General features: G+C 39.0%; 1 protein-coding gene across 1 annotated transcript in view; it reads right to left on the bottom strand.

Annotated features, from left to right (window-relative positions):
- TBX15 (T-box transcription factor 15) overlaps window positions 1-20524 on the bottom strand; it is a 95505-nt gene that overhangs the window by 13160 nt on the left and 61821 nt on the right. Inside the window, exons 3-7 of the mRNA XM_010225827.2 lie at window positions 16061-16162; window positions 14374-14545; window positions 13855-14022; window positions 8178-8242; window positions 816-913 (exon numbers count right to left, since the gene is read on the bottom strand). Coding sequence (XP_010224129.2) covers window positions 816-913; window positions 8178-8242; window positions 13855-14022; window positions 14374-14545; window positions 16061-16162 — 605 coding nt within the window. The remainder of the gene's footprint in view (window positions 1-815; window positions 914-8177; window positions 8243-13854; window positions 14023-14373; window positions 14546-16060; window positions 16163-20524) is intronic.

The raw sequence follows: 20524 nt of genomic DNA, 5'->3' as shown, positions 1-20524 counted from the left end.
AGTGGTCTGCTCCACAGAGATACATTCACTTTTTTGATTGTTTAACTTCACAAGCATCACATTTGAAGGTAGTTTTGTTTTGTTTCTTTTCTTGCATTTCTGTCTTAATTAAAACAGAACTAAGTTGCAATGACATTCTCTGTGATAATTGCTTTTAACTAGGAATAGCTGCAAATGAAGTGAATGGGGATGTCCAGTTTAGAAAAAAATTATTGTTTCCTACTGAAGCTGCAGGTGAAAGCTCCAGTATGGGTCAGTATGGGGCAGGAGCTATGGCGAGACACAGTATGAACAAAGACTTGGCCTATCCAACAGTTCCATTCAGTCTTATATTAATAGAGAATATCTCCAAGCAGGACCACAGGGTTTTGAGGAGGAGGCAGTGTGATTGCATGGGAAACACACAAGGTGTATTCCTGGCCTTGCAATGCTTTTAAAGGACATTCCTTCCATCCACTCGTGTAGCCACACAAATGGTAATCTGTTACTGGTAAACCATTAACATACTGGAACATTTCCTCAGTCTCTGTGATCTTGATGGGTTCTCCCAACACTATGGCTCCTCCCTTCTCTTCATTCTATCTCTTATATACTATAAAGGTACTAGTGAGGTTAAGTGGCTGTGCTGAACCTCATAAGATATGAGCTAGCTAACATTTCCCAGTTGTTGTCTTCTCTGCTCTATGTCCTTCCATTGCAGTCCAAAACATAAGGCGTGCGACCCAGTCAAGTTGCCAGAGTATTTCTGCTGTCACACACTTTTGTTCTTTGCACAATTCTTTTTTATTCCTTTATATGCTTTTTGGTAAGCTCACCTTGCTGTTTCTGCATGGTAGTGAAGTCTTCGAAGGTGAGAGTGCGCACAGGAGGCCTCCAGAATGCATAGGTCTCCATGATAGCCTCCAGTCCTGTTCTGTGGGACGAAAATAAAACAAAGACAGAAGAATGTCAGTAAGACATTTTGTACAGTAAGACTGTTTGCTGACAGTAAGAATGTCAGCAAACATACCCACATCAGGGAGAGAGTGCTTTGACCTTATTTGGCAGACTGCTAGTGGCCACTGAAAGGTCACCTTGATATCTGTGAATTCCTCAAGCAAGCCTTCCCACACAGGTGTTGGCCAGTAGAATAAAATGGAATTTCTCCGGTCCAGGATTTTAACAGTTCCTAATGTTATTTCCATGCCTGTGTTTCTCCCCACCCTTTTTCTTTGCAAAGAAGGGTTTTCATCTGCTTTGCAGGGAATATTTGACAGTCAGTTACTCGAGGCATACTTTACCACAGAAATGTCTTACACACTTTATGAATGCAAGTTGTCATACAAACAAGGGAGGGTTGAGATGTCACTTAGAAATTTGGAGGGAGAATTTTTGTAAATTGTCTTTCACTGTCACCATCCAATTCACATTCTAAAGTGCAATTGAGTGCTATCCATTTCTCAATTTTGACTGAGAATACGCTAAGAGGCTTTTTGTAAAGAGATCGGGAGCATCTCTGCTTTGCGTCTCTAACTCACTGCAAAGACAATACCAAAGAAAAAGAGCAAAAATCAAGTGAAATTAACTTTTCCTCTGAAAGGGCTTGGGTCTCAGCTTTATTTTTATTTTCACCACAGTCCATTAGCTCTTGAAATCTCTAACTTTGCAAGCTCAGTGCATATGTAGGTTCACTCTCAGAATAAGTTGATGTTCTTTATGGGACAATCATCCTGATTTTTAACACAGGAAAGATTCTTCTCTGTAGACTGCCTTGCCTATCCCTGCCTCTTTTCCAGCAGCAGGATATACTCCTTGCTCTGAATGACCACAACTAGAGGTGTTTTATTAAATGTGAGAACATATCCCCTTTCAATGCAAATGGCTCTAGTGTCCCCAGAGACTCTCATCAAATGTTGTTCTGATACTGGAGCTGACTTTTGCTTCTGAAAATACCTTGCTGCACGTGCCTCCACTCACACAGTTAACTTTCTAAAGTCTCCCCGGAAGCTCAGATACTTTAAATACATTGGGGTTGGCAAACTAAACTTTGTATTTTAAGAGGAGGTTTAGAAGAGAGGTTGCTGCGTGGTGTTTATTAGCTGCTAAGCTGTTAGAAGTGGAAACAGAAGACATCTCTGCATAGCAGTCTCACTCTAGCTCTGAGTATATTACAACAAAACTATTTGGTTAATATGGTGGCCTTTGCCAGCTTCTGAACCTCAGAGGCAGCATGGCAACATAGAACATGAACCCATTTGCTAAGCTAGAGTCTTTGTGCAGGGACATCTTGTGGACTACCCCCAGGATTTCCTCTGCTTCCAGGCCGAGAAAACCGCACATGTGCTGCTCCACCTGCTTTTCAAACTTAGGGAGAGAACAGTACCTTTCACAGTTTCAAGGAACAATTTCTACTTCAAACACTGTGTGATGACTTCCTGGGAACATAAAATTGCCCTGAGCAAGTCAATATAACAAGACCTATTGATGGAAGATCCTACTTTGTCAATTAAAACCAAGTAAATTCTTGATATAAAGAAATGCAAACTGACAGTTCCAGCTGTGTTAGTCTAGTTGTTTTACATTTGCCGCAAGGAAGGAGGACACCAGCTCACTACAACCAGCATTTAAATAGAGTCTGGCTGAGCCAATATCCCTGAGACCCCTATGCATATAACCCCACTCTGTGCATGTGTCTGAGTTCAGTTCATTATCCCATTCCAGTAAAATCCAATCCATAACCAGCTATGGCTCAGGGAACATTAAAACAGGTTAAAGCCATTATCACTCCCTCTGCCAGGAGCCTGCCTCTAGCACAGCTCTTCTTGACTCACAATTCACTTTCTAGCTCTGAGCTCACAAATATTCCCTATATCAATACAGTTCTGGCAAGTACTGTGTAATTTGTATTTCTAAAAGAAAAATGGGAAAAATGAGAGAAAATAAAGACAACAATAAAGTAAATGACAGTGCTGAGCATACCACAACAGCCTGTAAAATGAAGTGCCATTATATTACTGGTTATATTTTATGCCAGAGAAGGAAGGGAGAACACCAGAGTCTCACTTCTGCTGCTGCAGCAGCTCATGTGCCTCCAGTGGAGCAAATGAAAGGGGAGAACAGCCACTGGACTGTGGAGGTGGCTTCTGGCCTTCCCCTGTACTGCAACTACTGGCAGCAAAGTTTTGTTTTCACTAAATTGAAAACACTGACGTGTAATACTCTGGGCAGCCTGCAGGCACAAGTATCTGAAGATTGGCTGCCAAACTGCAGATTTGGCCTACGGCCATCTCTTTCTTCTCCCTGTCCCAGTTCAGAGTCCTTTTCTACTCAACAGGTGTGCAGAGAACCACACATCTTGAGCATGCATGTAAAAGCACTCTACACACAGATTTTTTTTTCCCCTTGGATTTTTTGCTCTATGCAGACTAAACATTGCATGTGTTTTTGAAATAGTATCTAAACAGAACACATCCATACAGAATTTTCAAATTCTTCCATGCATAAGACAAGGTGTTAGAGACAGCTGCCTCATACATTAACCTGCTCAACATTGACCACCCAGTCCATGGAGTTTTGCAGAAAAAAAAAAAAGAATGTGCAACCAGGCTAAAAACAATTTGGGTCAGAATGCACACCAACCTTGAATGACTGACTTTGCAACTCTGTCTCTCCCAAGATATCTCCCCCTAGTCTCTCTTCCAAGTATATCTTCTTCTGTTTGTGAGCTGTTATTATTTTTATAAGAAAATGGGGGAAAAATGAAGAAAATCCATCACTGGAAACTCTAATAACCTTTTCTCTCAGAATAGGTTATCAAATGAGTTTAATGTCAAAGTATTCTGAGTTACATCACAGACCTCCATCACAGGATGTAAAGACAGTGCTCTCTTAATCTGCAGAAACCCTGGATATGAGGTACATATGTGTACCAGTTTCTAAAGGTAAAGAAACCCCAGTTTGCCAATGAAGAGACAGCTAGAAGTAGCAGTAAATGCTGATTTAAAAAAAAATCAACATTTCTGAAAATTCAGCAACTTCACCTTCTTCAGGGCTTTGGTGAGAGGTGCTGGTACCAAGTGTACTAGATAGTATCCATGTGAATGCTTTGATATGTGGATACACGGATACTAGATAGTATCCATGTGGATATTCTACTTTCTCTTACACAGAACTGCAATGAAAACTTGGCTCCAAACTGTCTATTCAGCTATAAACCCTCCCCTCTCACACCATCTTTATGAAGGAAGCCCATCAGAAGAGGACTCACTGCCAGCTTTAATAAGGTAAGTCCTTTAAAAGGTGTCCAAAATTCACTCTTTTCCATTCATTTTTTTCTTTATTTTTAGTCCTGTAAAGTTTTAATAATAGGCAACAAATAAAGCAGTTCAATTTTCTGAAAAATGAAAAAAGATGTACAAGCTATCTGTGCACCTCCATAATCCATTCCATATGGCTGACCTTGCCATTCCTGCTGTATGCAGGATTCAGATCATCCTTTCATCGTTCACTGAGGAAACCGAACTGTTGGCTCCAAGCACTCCTCTGGCTCTCTTACCCAAGACAAAAGGCCTAAGAGCATTTCCAACACAAACAACTTTTATTCACCTCAGCCGCCTACATTTGAAAGGAGAGTGCTGTTGCCTGCCTCCAGTTTAGTTTTTTTTCTTCCACCATCCTGCTGTGTTTTCAGACTCTTGTCCCTTCCACCTTCCTCCTGGATAAGGAGTTCCCTTGAGCATCCCGCTGTCAAATGAACTTTACTCAGACTCTCAAAACAGCCTCCACAGCACTGTCCCTTCACACTCACTACGCAAACATTTCACTAGCTGGTCTCTGTACGTCAAAGAACCTTTTAAATGAAAGCCAAAACTGTAGTTCTTAATCTCCTGAAGTTCTGGAAAGCAAGCAAATCATACCTGATATCCCTTCGCCACCCTTGTGAGACAGGACAAGTTCTCCTGTTTTACATATGGAAGACTGAAGCAAAGAGGGACCAAATGACTTCCCTAAAATCAGGTACAGTGTATGTCAAATAAAAGAGGGTATCAAGTCCAGGCCTTACCGGTTAAAACTGATGTCTAGATTGTTGAACATAGATTATAACTGCCCAAGGGCTCCAAAAGAGTATTTAGTTGTGGGGCTATATGTATTGTTTCCTGTGAAACATTTTGTTCCTTCTTCTTCCAGCATAGCCAACGCAAACAGCTGAAGGAGGCATGAGGGGATCCATGAAAAGACCTCTTCCTCAGATAGCTACAGATAGATACATATGTCCCCAAAGCAGCAGGCTTTTTAGCATTCTCTGGTACTACTGAAGGCAGACCACATCCATAAGAAATGTGTGGGGAGGCTGTGAATTGATGGAGAGCAAATGTTTAAAATGGAGACTATTTCTGAAAACACGTCAGCCCCATAATTTCAGCAGCAGGCAGAAAAAACAAAGCAATAACAGAATAAGAAATGAGAATAAGAAAATCTCTTTTTCACTGAAAAGCCTCAACAGAAGCAAGAAAGGAAATGTCTTGGAGAAAGAGCTTAAGGAACAAGTAGCTCAACACTTCCTCTTCTCCCTTCATATTCTGCTTTTTCCACTGCCTTTCCACCATCCCATTGTGTGCATCCTTTGTTGGAAAATTTAAGACAGGGATAGCTTAAGATCAGCATACCAATCTCATAGGTTACTGTCTCCTGAAGCAGTCTCAGACATCATTCTGTGGCCCTTACTGTTTTGCTGTTTAATTTAAGACATCATAAAAAAAAAAAAGAAAAATCTTTGGAGAGATACTATACTTCCCTGCATTACAAACAGCCCCTTTTTCAAAATATCTTGTTTCTTTTTAAAAGAGGCCTACATTGCCAGTGGGATGTTCTCCAGAAACAGTCCAATGCTATGTAGCTGATGAGTTGTGAGGATGTGTGCTCCCATGTGTGCTTGTGCACAGCAATGTATGTGTCTTTATCAACAGGACCAGCAAAGCATTACAGGGGGTGTCCCCAGCTAGTTGTGTAACCTTAGCCAGACCCCTGCCTGTGAGGCAGATACCTGACCACTATACATGCTTGCAAATACCTTTCCCTGTTTTTTCTTCCTAAAGCTTCGGGCTGCTCTCTTTGATGTGTAATACTTTAAAGATTTTAATTCCTCTTTACATCAGCAGAGAGCCCTACTGAGCTCTCCCCACAGCTGCAGCCATGTTGCAATTTCCTGCTCTTTCTTAAATCAATGAGCTACAAAGATCAGTAATTCTCAGCCTTTCCAGGAAATTATCCAGGTTCACTGGACTAAAGCTTTATTAATGCCTTCCACATTAATCTAGCCCACCATGTATCTGGAAATGCATCAACCTCTCTTTCTGAGCCCAGCCTCCACTGCAGCTGTATCACTGAGTACAAAGTACTCAGTGTATATAAGAAACTTGTGTACATATGAGACATACGACTTCCCACCTTAGGAAAACAGAGCAGGGTAAAAGTTTCATATGCCTCAAATTTTAGAACTAATGCTCAAGGCTGGAATTCAATAAGGATGGTAAACATCTTTTAGCTACACTAAAAGAGATGAGTAGCTGACCTACTAAATCACCCAGATTAGCAAGATCCTCTTGATTGCAAGTGACATCATAGCTTTACGCAGTTGATGGGAAACACTGAAGATTTGCCTTTCACTAAACATTTCCTCTGTCAAAACATGAATGAGGTAGTGGTCCTGGTACAAGTAATTATAGATTGAATTATAATACCTATGGGGATAGCAAAGGAAGGTTGTGCACATAGTCTGAATTCTGCCCTGAACCCCTGAAGGGTAGGCTTTACTACCCCATTATTCTTATAATGTATTCATCTACACCCAATTCTATAATTATTTTTTGTCATGTTAATTTAAAAGGATATCCATATTATTTGCAAAATTGAAATCCTTAGAGTTGTTTTACACTCTACTGGCATCACAGATTGCAAGAAAAGTTGAAAATGTTATTAGGACTTTCTTATTTCTTTTTGATAACACTATAATATCATCTTATAATGCATTTTTTATTGAAAGTTCTTGTTTAGATAGTGTGTTATTAAAATGGAAATATTTTAAATAATAAATCATGAATTCTATTTTATTTTTTCATTAAAATCCTAACAAAATTAAACCACACAAAGTGAAACAATTTGATATTACTGGAGAAAAACTGAAGATTCTAAACTAGAAAATCTTTGTACTTTTACCTTGGAAACCTAAGAAAAACTCATTTTTCCTCTTAATGTATAGAACCATTGGAGCATCAAGATTTTTTATTTCCTGCAGAAATTTAAAGAAAAAGCTGCCTTCCAGCCAGCTCTACATATTATAAGCAGAAAAGTCTCATTTTCCATTCTTACAATTTTTATTGTTTTGCAGATTATTAGCCTGTGACATATTTGTCTGATGCCTGATCTTCAGTCTCCCATTTTTCATCCATCTTTATAAAAATGTTTTCTGTTTTTTCATTTCACTAACACAAATCTTCTGGGAGGAGAAGGAGTGAGAGGAAGTGAAACTTTACAGTATCTTTACAACAAATTAACTTATTTTACCTGATCCCTTGAATATCACCATATCAATATAACAATTTCACAGATGTTTCAAAAAATTGATTATATTTTAAATAGCAAGTGGAAAACTTCAGAGGAATCAGAAATAATGGAAATGAGCATAAAGAAATTTGTTACATAGTCAGCAAATACCAACTATGATGCATACAGAAGAAAATACCTTGAAAGCAGTGATAATGAAAGAAATATTGACATGGACACGAACAGGAAATTAATACTACAACAGCAAAAGTACAGTTGTTACTTGGAAATAGCGTCAAATAATGGGAAAGTGAAAAGCTATCTTTACTGACATCTTATCTAAGAATACCTAAAATCCTCTCTCAATTGCAGGACCAATGCTACAGGCAGATGGTAAAGAAGTACTGGAGGAGATTTCTGGAAAGCAATTAGGTTAGATGGTTAGATGGCTAGATGGTTAACCAGAAAATTATTTTCTAATGAAGCCACAATTACACTATGAATCTTTTAGGCAAACATCCCTCTAAGAACTGGTATACAACTACCTTCTCCTGTAAGACTGAATTAATATTGTAAAACGCCTTCCTGGGCCTCAGTTTGCTCAGCGAGGGAAAGAAAGAATGGATCTTAAGGAAACACAAACAAACTTCTGTTACCTGTTTCTCCCAGAGTCTCTGAAACCTTTAGCAAAAGGATTTCTGTCGATTTTTAACCTGGTGATCTACAAAAGAAGAAAAAGAGAATTAGTGATTTATTCAAAAGATTTTTTCCAGAGTGAAATTACTGTCAATAACTTCTCTTTCCCAAACCATCTGTACAATCACCTTTCATATATATTTCCCCAAGCTCACATGAAAGTCACCCTTCTACTACCCAGGAGTAGACTACCAATGTGGTGGTTAAACAGTACCATAGACACAGATATGGCACCTCACCCATGTCTATATTGAGCAAACTTGGATTTGCTGTTCTCACTTTGGCTCTGAGCCTCCATACAACACAGACACAGCACAAGCTGGTCCAGGATTAGCAGCATGGTAGATCTGGATACAAAAACAGGAGCTGACCCCTCAACAGCGTTGGTCTGCAAGTAGTAGAATTGTTCAAGTTTTGTTATTACATAAAGTATCCCTGGCCCAATACCATAGATACCAGGCAGCTGATCTCACTGATCTTCAAACAATGCTAAAGAGAAAAGGCAGAAGCAAAGCACAGCCTACAGCTTCTGAAACCCAGCGTCTGCCCATATAATTACATACATCTAGTGCTGGCGTCAGTTCAGGATCTGGGTGACCTTTCAAGGGTGTTCTGGTCTGAACATTTTTTTTTTCTCCCTCCTCTAAACAAAGACAACAACCAGCCTGAATTTTGGGCAGGAATCTCCCTTCCTGATTTAGTTTTTAGTTTGAACTCCATAAAGGTAAAATAATCATGTAGACTGTGTAATTCTGCTCCCCCTGGCTCTTCCCAACTTGGTGCAGCCAGAGTAGTGACAGGAGAATATTCCTTCATTAGCCTCATCTTGTCCAGGAGACTTCATCTCTGGGGTGAAAAAGAAGCAAGACCTCAAGATCCTTCAGAATTGGAGATACTTTTTTCAAAAACTGTTCAAAGGAGAGTTGCTTAATACAAACTGATCTAAGGAGGATTTGCATGTGTTTTGCTTCTGTCAGAATCAGCCCTTACTCTGGATATAAACCTCAGATCTGGAATGCATCTCCTGTTTTTGCAGAAGATGAATTCCTGAAGTTAATTTCTGCTAGTTTGACTTTGCAGCTGTCCTGGAACTTGTGTACAATGAGACAGGTGCGTTCTGTGGAATATGAGATTACAACAGAGGGAATCTTGGGAATTCCTGTGATGGATTTGCTAGCATTTTAGAATTGTTTCCAGAGATACTTCTCCCAGTAAGGCAAAGTTTTATGGCCACTGGAAGGCATGCATAGGGATTCAGAGAACTTCAGATTTATTTTTTAATGAAAAGGGTTCTCCGACTCAAGAGCATTCCCCATACTGGTAATACAACATGGCAAATATATATATTTGTTTTACCAGTATGGCATATTTGTATTTTATATATATATATATATATATATAAAAAATATATATATACATAAATATATATGTATATGGAAGAAATTCCAAAATGTTTGGAACTCAGAAATTTCAGTGTTTCTTCATGCTCATAGGACTAGAGGAAATGGCCGGAAACTGAAACATCAAAAATTCCATAGGAACTTAAGGAAAAATTTCTTAACAGTGAGGGTGACAGAGCACTGGAACAGGCTGCCCAGAGAGGTTGTAGAGTCTCCTTCTCTGGAGATCTTCAAAACCCGCTTGGATGCAGTCCTGTGCCACGTGCTCTAGGTGTCCCTGCGTATGCAGGGGGGTTGGACTAGATGATCTCTAGAGGTCCCTTCCAACCCTAAGCATTCTATGATTCTATGATTCTATCTTCAGTGCCTTACATCCCCATCCCTTACCTGATTATTTTATCTTACAGGTCTGTCCATTACAGAGGAAGAAAGCAGGCTTCTTTCCTGTCATTTCCTCTCCTTCCTCTACTGTCTTTCCAGATTTGGTGTCCAGATAAAAGTTTGGTGATTACACGCATTTGGCGGGCAGGGGGACAAGGGGGAAGGGAGGTGCAGGAAAATCCCTGCGGTAGTAAATAGTAGCAAATTCACTGATTAATTGCAGGAATATTTTTTTTTATTTCTGTTGGAATACTTCATTCCATTTTGGATGCTGATTTAAGCCCATTCAAGGGGACAAAATTGCAGAGAGTTAGGAGTTGGTATCTAGAAGGGATTCTGGGAGTGAAACCAAGTTTGCATTGAGCCCAAGTGTACTTTTTCTCCCTTTTCATTTGTCCTTATGCACTGTGTACTTGTAAGGTCTCTCTAGTGGATTCCTCTTCTCCATTTCCTCCCTTCCCACTTTTAGCAGTGAAGGCAAATGGGAAAATGCCTCTGCTCCATATTTTGCATCACCACTCATACTTAAGGAAGGAAATGAGAGAGAACTAAGCCTACTGTCCACCTTGTCAACATCCTTGTCCACTCTCACTGCGCTCTTCTTGTGACTCAGCTTCACTCCAGCTGTTGTAAAGCCGCCACAGTAGAAGCAGAAGAGGTATTAGCAAGCAAAGAGATGATTGTTTATATCTCTGTGCTTGCATATATGGGCAAAGGTGCTCAGATTTCATCCCCCATCTTTCCCTATCCTGCTCCTCTTGTCCATACCTACAGATGAGAAGACTTCATCCACTGACAGCCTTCCACTGCGCCAAGTCTAAAGCAGCAGTCTTCTTCCTCTACACCATCTGCAGAGTTATATTTAGGCTTCAAGAGAATCCAGCTAGCTATATTTTTGGCCTTTTTGAACTGGATTTGTTCATAGACTGCTCCCTGAGTTCCTGCTTTATTCTATCCCAGCAAAAAAGACTTGATGGGATTGCTAATTTCAAATCTCTTATTTCTGAACAACTTCTCAGCAGGTTTAATATCACCACCACACATTTTGGGAAAGGCCTTGCTCAGGTCTTTTCTAACTTCCCCTCTGCCATTCAGGGCTTTCTCCATCCCTTTCCTGTTCCCATGTCCCATCTGTTGTGACTGTATTTCTGGTTATGACCAGATGCAGACTGCAGACCTCAAGCAGCAGGAGGTCAACATAACAGAAAGATGTTCTCAGAAAGACAGCTCTTTTGGGATGCTAACCAGACCAGGGGGAAATCAGGTTTTTAAAACACTCTTTTTAACACTTTTCCCATCAAAAATAATCTTTCAGGGAAAAAAAACACACTCATTTTTGTGCTCCACTTAAGGCTGTTGCTCTATGCCCTGTTTGCTATCAGGGCAAATGAAAACTTCCTACAGAGTGTACAAGTCAGTCAGACCTGAACCCCTGAGAATTCACAGCATGCTGGTATGAATAGATAAAATAAATCCTGCAGCTTTTCGTAGTCCCAGGTTATAGATTCTAACAGCAAAAAGACCCAACACAATAATCTATGTAGACTGATGCTTTATCCTATAATATCGGGAGCCACAGAACTCTGTCAGAAATAATTTGCCTGGCCAGGATTTGAACACTGAACTTCCAAAAACATATTTAAAAGACAACCCACAGCCTCGGATCTACTTAAAAAAGTAAAGGACTGAGCCTTTTTCCCTCCTGTCCCTTTCCCGGCGCTACTATTCCAAATATCCACCAGTATATATCTCTCTAGATGCTTATCCACTAAGTAATCCAGAAGTTTTCCATTTATGCTTGATGAACTTGCCAGTCCTTTAAAAAATTCATGCAAGTTAACTAAGAAAAGCTTAGGAAAAGCTGTCCATTGCTTGTAACTTGCATTCAATGTACATTCGCCTGCAATTCCAAAGAAAATAATTTAAAGGTGTGCATATCAAAGAAAACCATAGTCTTAGATCTAACCTTTCTAGGTAACAAACATAGATGTGATGCACACCACCATGTAAGAGGGAATCTTCTAAAAAACACGAGCAAGAGGAAGAGATTTGAGGAAAGACTCCAGGATAACAATTTATAAAAGGGGAAGGATAGCTAGGGAAGAAAGAGGGGAAATTATGTGAATTCTGAGCTTTTCTCAGTCCTCTATTTTGTCTCCCTTTGATTTCTCAACAAATTTTAGATGATGAGAAACTGCAGCAAGATTGTACATTATTCACAAATAGAAAAAGACTCTTTTTATTTTCTATAAAGAATCAAAGATTTTGTTTTTGTGATACAAAAACATTATAACGCTTCACTGGCTAAACATGACAATCTGTCCTGAGCCATCTTGATATGGTACTGTCACTCAGTCCAATAATACTGAATATAATGATATTCTAGCTAGATTTTGTGGTACCTCTCCACAAGCTCAGCTGATGTCCTGGAGAAATGCATTGCCTCGCCATTTTCAGTTCAAGATTCCTCAAAAATTTACAGCAGAAAATGATTTAATGTAGTTTTTTTTCTTGTAGCAATTGACAACAATATCTGTCAGGTTTCAACTTTCAAGCTTGTTTATGCCATCATTTTGCATGCAGCAGTTCCATATGCTATATAATTTGACACCACATTACTAACACAACATAAAGTTTTAACAGCTAGGATTCTGTTTCACATGGCTGTGATAAAACTACCTTACAGAGCGCTTCTGATGCCAATGCAAAACTCTCCAATAAGGAGAAGAAAGGGAGGAAAGAGGAATGGAATGTGCACAGCACGTTTTGCCTGAGAACAACCGAGTGCGTATTTACGCCAGAGAAAAAGAGCATATTGAACCAAAAGTGTGACAGAAATAGTGTGAATGTTACTAGGAATCCCTGAAGCAGGACAACTGGAAGGTGAATAGTATTCAGGGAGGCTACATAAGGAATGGGTGGGTACTTGGGTGTATTTGATGCATATGCAGTGAACAGGGCCTACAGAAGCAACGAAGCAGGCAACCTCTTCCTTTGAGGACCAGAATACCATCTTTCACAGGTCACAAAAGGATAAGCAAATGCATGCAATTCATGTCCCAGTTCTTTAAGAACTTCATTTTTCTGCTAGTGCCTCACATGCGTCCATTCTTACCTTTTTTTTTTTTTTTTTTTTTTTTTTGCCCTAGCAATTATTTTCCTATTACAGATTATTTGGGTAGACAGAGATAGACAGTGAACTCTATAATCAAACGTGGTGGCAACATCTTTTCCCTTATGGTACCTGGAATCAATAGTAGCCCTGGAAATTGCAGGATCTGAATTAAAGGTGATATATGCATGAGAATGGTAATTAATGTACAAGATATGGATTACTTTTTATGCTCAAATATTTCTTTTTTCAATAAACTGATTTCATTTCAGTTTTCTAAGAGAAAAATATTCACTGCTTTAAAAAATAAATTTTCTCTGTTAAATAACATCATTTTCTCTGTTAAAAACAAATTGTTAAAGAACAAATTCATTATACTGCTGTAAAAATTTGATGGACACAGGACACTACAGGCAAAAGAAACACTATACATCTGCTTGTGGTCAGTCTCATCTAGCTGCTTTACATGCACCTTGCCTCCAAAATTATTCTATGGCTAGATATTTCATGTCTATACACTGCCCCATAGTAAATATTTTCTTTTTGCGCAGCAAAATACAGTGTGCACATATTCCTTGTAAGTTAATGACTTAAGTTTGTAAGTAATTGTAATTAAGTAATTAAGTTTGTAATGTCTGTAAGTTAATGACCTACAAACACAAACAACACAGATTTCTTTTCCTTTCTTTTCATATAAAGACCAGACATAAAAGAAGCTTGGAGGCACCCAGCATGCAGTTTTACCTGTTGATTTTGATAGGCTGTCACTGTGGTGAAGACAGTCTCTGGGAAGTTGAAGGTTTTTACCCCATCACCTGAAGGAACTGGTTTTGTTGGAGAAAGGTCACTGCTGAAATCCTTACGGATGATGTGAACACGGGGCTGGTACTTATGCATTGAGTGTAATATTATCTGAAGAGGGAAAAAAAAGGAGAAGGATTTTCTTTTCCCCAAAAAAATTCTGTGCTACACCCAAAAGTATTACAAGGCTTATGGGAATAAAATTCTTCTTAACACGCACAAGTCAGTGTGAGACCAAGCTCTTCCTACATGTACATGCCATGTCAAAGTATCAAAGGGAAAAAAAGGTCTTTACTGTTTTATAGGGCCAGGAACATCTTGAGAAAAAGTACCGAAGTAGGGAAGGAAACTCTAGTACTCTCTGGAGAGAGGCTACAGGCACACCTTTCTGGCAGGACAAGGGACTCCTTTGTGTCTGACAGGAGTTGCTTGGGGTAGCAGGCACTATGCACTCTAACTTACATGGCCTTGATCATCAAGCTCATTGTTGGTCAGTTTGAGCTTGTCAAAACTGACCACCTGCCTCATCCAGGTGTCTCCAGAAGCCAGTGAGTCAGGGTGGATGTAAACCCTTGGGGGCACTGGTGAATCAGCATTGCCAGCCACCATCCACTTGGAGCTGTGATAAACGTATCTGAAAAAGAAAGAGGAAAAGACTAAGAAAATGTTACTACCCATCCACCAGAAGAACATCTCCATTTCCCTTCCCAGCTACCCTACTACCCACACCCCAAGCTCTCATTTGCAGTCGAAGGGGAACATGCTTTATTGCAACCTCCTGCCTTCTGAATAAAAGCCAGATCACCTCTGAGCCACTTGCTTGGTTCCTTATTAAAACCACCTTTGTAGTTATTTTCCCTGTAAAACTCTGCCACATGTGCCTTCTCAGCTCCTTAACTCTCTCTGAGCTGGAGTAACAGGCTAGGAAATGCTAGTAAACAAAGTCCTCTCTGAAAATATTACCAAACTTTTTGTAATTTCTAGAAAACTGCATTGTATCTGCATTGGTACAAAACACATGTACATTCCCCCAGAAATGGCAAAATCCAATGTACCAGAATCTTTAATAAAATAGATTTTCTGTTTTAAAAAGTTGCAAAATAGGGAAATCCACTTAATATTGCAGATGCTAAGATTAGAGGGAAAAAATGTAAATGATCTTTTGCATTCCCAAACTGGCCATTCTATAAATTTTCCTACTACAGATCTACCTGAACACTTTCTATCTTCCTCTCCTTCAGCTCCTTCAACCTCAGGCACCTCATGAACAGACTTTCTGAGCCTTCTGAGTCCTGCTCTGTGCTGTCCTTCTGGTGTGTTGCCCTTTCAATCTCTACTCAGCTCTGTTAAATAATCTCAGTCCTTAACTACAACTGATGACTCATTTCCTGTACTTTCAAATAAATAAATAAATAAATATTCCTTTAATAGAGATGAATAATTTTAATTCTTTAATATTCTTTTAAAGAATTAGCACTATGCCTTTTAGTGCTAATTTGTTATATGTGGCTGCACAAAATAACAAGGACAGAATCAAATTCTCAGACAGCATACTAATTTTCAACTTTAATGCTGTCAGAGCCATACTCAAAGCAAGGAATAAAACAAGTAGCTGAGTATCAGGTACAATTTTGCTGCTTCCATGAAAAGGATGTTCCTGAGGATTACCCTGTATGATCTGAGAAAAAAAATCTAATATTTAGCAGATGATCAATTATTGAATCCTTGAAATAGCCTTGAGTGCAAGGCTATTTATGGAAAATGCTTTCTCTCAGGTGTCTTTTAAAGGGTACAGATAAATTTCCCCTGGCTGGATTGTATTTTAGGATTCAGAGGACCATTAGTTTTCCAGAATATTTTTAGGATCAAGAGACCATTAATACTAGAGAAAGCTTTTCTTCCTGTTCTTCAGTTCAGTGGTGGAGATTCGTTAAGACAGAATTCGTTCTTATGGTCAAGGCAATTAATGGTGTAAACCAATAGATTTTGGTTGCTGCCAGAGAGGTTATTTCAGTATTGTCCTCTTGGGGATTTCTCCAGTCTCCCCCAGGATATCTTTGGAATACTGTATAACGGTATGTGTATTTTCTAGGCTTTCACTGACACTGAGATATCTTGATGTTTCTAGTTCTTCACCCAAAAAACTTACCTGTATCTCTTGTTATCCACAGGCACAATATCCATGGCAATATAATACTGCTGGTGGGGATCCAAGCCTGTAATTTTCACTCTCATGGCTGGAAACATTCTCCTAGAAAAGAATAGAAATAAGGAATAAAATTGTAAGAAAGCTGAGGAGGTTCCTATGACATGGGAAGCAGGTTACTTTAAATAATGCACTTCTTGATATGACTTCTCTGAATTGGGTCTGGTAGTAAGGACTGTGCTCACAGCAGTGCAAATCTTCTGATTTTTTTTTTCCACTTAAAAAGAGGGATAACTCATTAACAACCTGTAGATAACAATAAAACACTCTCAGACAAGTATTCTGTCTGTTCCAGACTCCTAGAAGACAAAAATTGTCCTTACAGTAAGCTTTTTTTCTTGTTTTTTCAATACACAGGTGGGCAATATACATTATGCTTGACCTTTCTAGTTTGATTCTGTTAGGGAGGAGATGCTATGACTTTTTTTTTTTTTAATCAAATCCTCCCAGCATTTGTCTGTCTCAGAGTATTACCACTGGAAACTGCCTGGAGAAAGAAGAAAATATAATATTTATATGATGTCTCCAAACATCTCTAAAAAGCAGCATCAAAAAGATGCAACCATAACTTATTTTATTCTTTCTGATACGGGCCATACAAAGGAGGTGGTCACAGCTCAACATTCTGCCTAGCTACAACTCTGCCTTTTCATTGCATTGAGAGAAAAATATCTGATCTATTAGTAATTGAATTGCTCTTGGAAAAGGGCATTCATCTTGTGGGTGGGGAGAACATCACTCCACATCTGCCAGAGCACAGCTAACTAGAGTTATGAGAGACATAGAACTGTCAGAAAAATTGTCTGCAGAAACCCTCCAATGAGTAAGTAGATTTCTGCAACTGATAGCATGAGTTTGCTAGTTGAGCAACCTGGGAGAAAATAATAAAAAAAGGAATAATGGATTAGTCTTTGGTGGTTTGAGGGCATTACCTTGTTTCTGCCATAATGGATCGTTAAATCTGCCAAGATAAATGGGTACAAGATGTGGCATTTTACAATCCACCTCCCCTTAATTGAAGGTGGCTTGGGAGCAACTTGAGAGGTAGGTCAAGTTTCAGAAGGTTGATGAGAAATCCAGGATTAAATATTAGTCTCTTTGAGTCTAAGTCTGTGCACTGTATTAGGAAAATCAAATGTGGTGTGTGTTCCAAGGAGCTCTCTCTAAAACTACAACCCAGTGTACATGGGCAGTATAGCCCATGGGTCATTTGCTTATGAAATACCTTGTAAAAGATTACCACAGACCATTCAACAGGCTTAGAAGCTAATCTCTAAAATAATTGAAGAGAATGCAGCTGATCCCACTGCTTCCTCTAAGATTTAAGTGTATTTTCGAAGTCTGTAAAATACTGCCGTTTTCTTTTTCTATGTGTGTCAAATTTCTTTGACATACTGATGCTGCCTGCGAGTATCACAGTGGCCTCCAGCAGTATCGCTAGAGTATTAAAAGCAGAAAATGGAAAAGGTGGAGATAAAAAATAGCAAGTTAGAGACATATACAGGTGAAATTTTGATTAAGTTCCTATGCTTTGTGTCAGCTGCCTCTTTTCCCCCAGAGGCACTTACATCATAGGAAAACCCCAGGCTTAAAAGTTTGGGTGGAATTCAGGCCATTTCCATTTTGCTGTATCAATAAACAGTATTAATAAACCTTTTATCTAGGAAGGTGTCAGCTGGGTTTTCAGTCAACTGTTGCAGACACAAAGCCTCTCTGGATAGGGAACACATGATGACATTGGATATAGTTTAGTAGAAGGTTTTATGTCAACAACAGTTTGGGAAGATCAGGTTATTTATATGATAGCTTTATCACTCAGCAGGAGAAAAGTCTTGCTAGACACATTGGAAGTCCATGTGCACATATATAGTTTCCTGTTAGGGGAAATACAATATGAAGTAAGCTATTACAATTATTTTAGGATCACTCAGAAGTCTCTTTAGAAGTATTTTTGTAGCAACTGTCTACCTCAGTCTATCCCTTCAGAGATGGAGTAACAGAGTAATACCCGTAACATGCTTTTTATTTTCCAATCTACTAAAGCTCTAGTTTATAACCCTTAGGATTCCCAAGGCATCAGCTCTCTTTTCGGCCTCTTGAACCAGCATGTGAGGTTTGCCTCAGGTTGAATCTACCTTCGAAGCTGGCCCTGCTCTGAGTAAAGGCATGAACCAGATGACCTCTAATGGTCCTTTCCAGTATAAATTTATTCTGTTTCTAAGCTCAATTTTAAAGAGGGAAATTCCCTGTTAGGGGTCTAGATGATCTCTAAAGGTCCCTTCCAACCTTAATGATCCTATGATCCTATGATAAGAAGTAAATAGCTACCTGGCAGGTTATTCCAAAACACAGCAATAATTTCTCGAAACTGCTCAGAAATTGGAAATAGTCCTTGTACCGACAGGTCAGTGAGTCAAATGAGAATTTAAAGGACTGACATGATTTATCATGCAGTTTTCACAACTATACTGTGTAATGATATACATACGGTTCAAATTGGATTATGTTTACTTAAAGATGATACCTAAAGGCAAATCCTAAAATTAAGAGTGTGTCAAGATGTGAACCATTTTAATACAACCCAAATAGCACGGTTCTATTGATAGTAATGGAAAGATTAGTCACCTACCAGGGTCACAAAATATCTAAATGAGAAACTCCACAAAATACTGAAAGGTTTGAGGATTAATTGTGCACAGTGTTTACAATGCACATGAGTTCACAGAGTAGCCTGAAGTTATCAGGAGTATTTTATAACTTATACTTCCTTGCCTTGAAGACTTGTGCCAGGTATATATTTACTTATTAAAATAACCTGTGAGGAATGGAGGTGAGGGACACTAGGGAAGGGGAACCAGGAACACCCTCCTGTTTATTTCTGCTGCACGGGATTATGTAGAGATGTTTCCTTTGAAAGGAAAGGCTGAATGAGGGTTTGGGAGTTACAGTGTTTATTGTTTACAAGGGAGAGGGAGCTCAACAGATCTTCTCAACTGCTCCACACAAAGGTGCATATATTTTTTTGGACCCTGGAGCAGGCATATCTGGTCTACTGGGACAGGACTGCAAAGCAGCAGCAGATTGCTAGCCTCCCAGCCCTCATTCTGAGAAGTCTTCTCCCTGAGTGACTTCAGCACTAACAGAGCTTTGCAACAAAATCACTGTTGCAGTCTCTTGCCGAAGAGCATACTGTGGCTTTTCAGGAGTCTAATCTATGGGATACTTCATATATCATGCATCCACTATGAAAAAACAGGATGCCAGACTCAACTCTCATCCATCTCACCCATCACAGACACACCCTCTATACAGGAAGAATGCTTACTGAGAGAGATTAATAATCAGAGAGGTTAGCTATCTAACCCCCTAATAAACAGATATACCACATAAGCAAATGCCCAAATCTTCATTACATTTTGCAATGGCTAACCCACAATCAGAGGGGAAAATCCCATTCAATATTGTTAATATCACTTTGAAGGTATCATAAAAATCAGAAAAAAAATGCTAGATTAATAGATTTTGTATGTGCAGCCATTGACCATTAGGATTCATGTAATGATAAGCATATCCTTTCGGGGAGAAAGAATATGTTTTAGGCCTATAAAGAACATACAATTTGCTCAGTACACTACATTTCTGTATTGCTGTCCTTTTTTTTAATGTGGAAAAATTATCAAGGAGGGACCTTGCAAAGGCATTTGAGAATGCTGGTAATAATGTTAGAGAAAGAAAACTCTAATAGTGAAATATTCCTTAAAATTCTTACAAATTTCCCGATGTCTATTCCTTGCTTGAAACTGCCTGAATACATTGGTATTGAGCTATTTAAAACAGAGTTTGGTTCCCTTGTCTTTCTTAGCATGAGCTGTTAAACACTTCTGACAGCTGGCTGAAATAGGGATTGTGATATTTCACTGGAAAATGTAGGCAAACCAAGGTTTTTCCTGGAGCATACAGCATAAAGAAACAAACTCTTGAGAACCAAAAAAAAAAAAAACACTCGAGAACCCAAATCTTTGAGTCAAAAGTAAGAATATCAAAACCAAATATTTAACTTAGGGCTAGAATTTAGCAAACAGAAGGATTTCAGGCTGGGGAAGTGAATCCGAGTTTTTCATTTTGGGTTGCTTCTTCACCATTTGGGGCTCATTTTTCCTGGCATGGTGCTTCAATGATATTGTAATCCAGCTGCATTATGTTCCCACATTCTCCCTTCTGGAAGGAACAAAGTACAAGTCACAGTAATTCTTACTCAGTTTCCTGATATTACTGTGCAATTAGGAAGATATATTGATTATTTGTTATAATGATATGCAATGTGGGAGGACCTATTCATCAAACAGAAAGGCAACATGAATGGCAAATCCATGAACCATCGCCAGTGTTAAGCTTTTCAATTCATAT

The sequence above is a fragment of the Tinamus guttatus genome, unplaced genomic scaffold, assembly GCF_059628265.1.
Source record: "Tinamus guttatus ecotype Peru unplaced genomic scaffold, ASM5962826v1 Tinamus_guttatus_pri_ptg000404l, whole genome shotgun sequence".
NCBI lineage: Eukaryota > Metazoa > Chordata > Aves > Tinamiformes > Tinamidae > Tinamus > Tinamus guttatus.
Note: the sequence above shows the minus strand (reverse complement) of the source record. Positions and strands in the feature narration are given on the sequence as shown.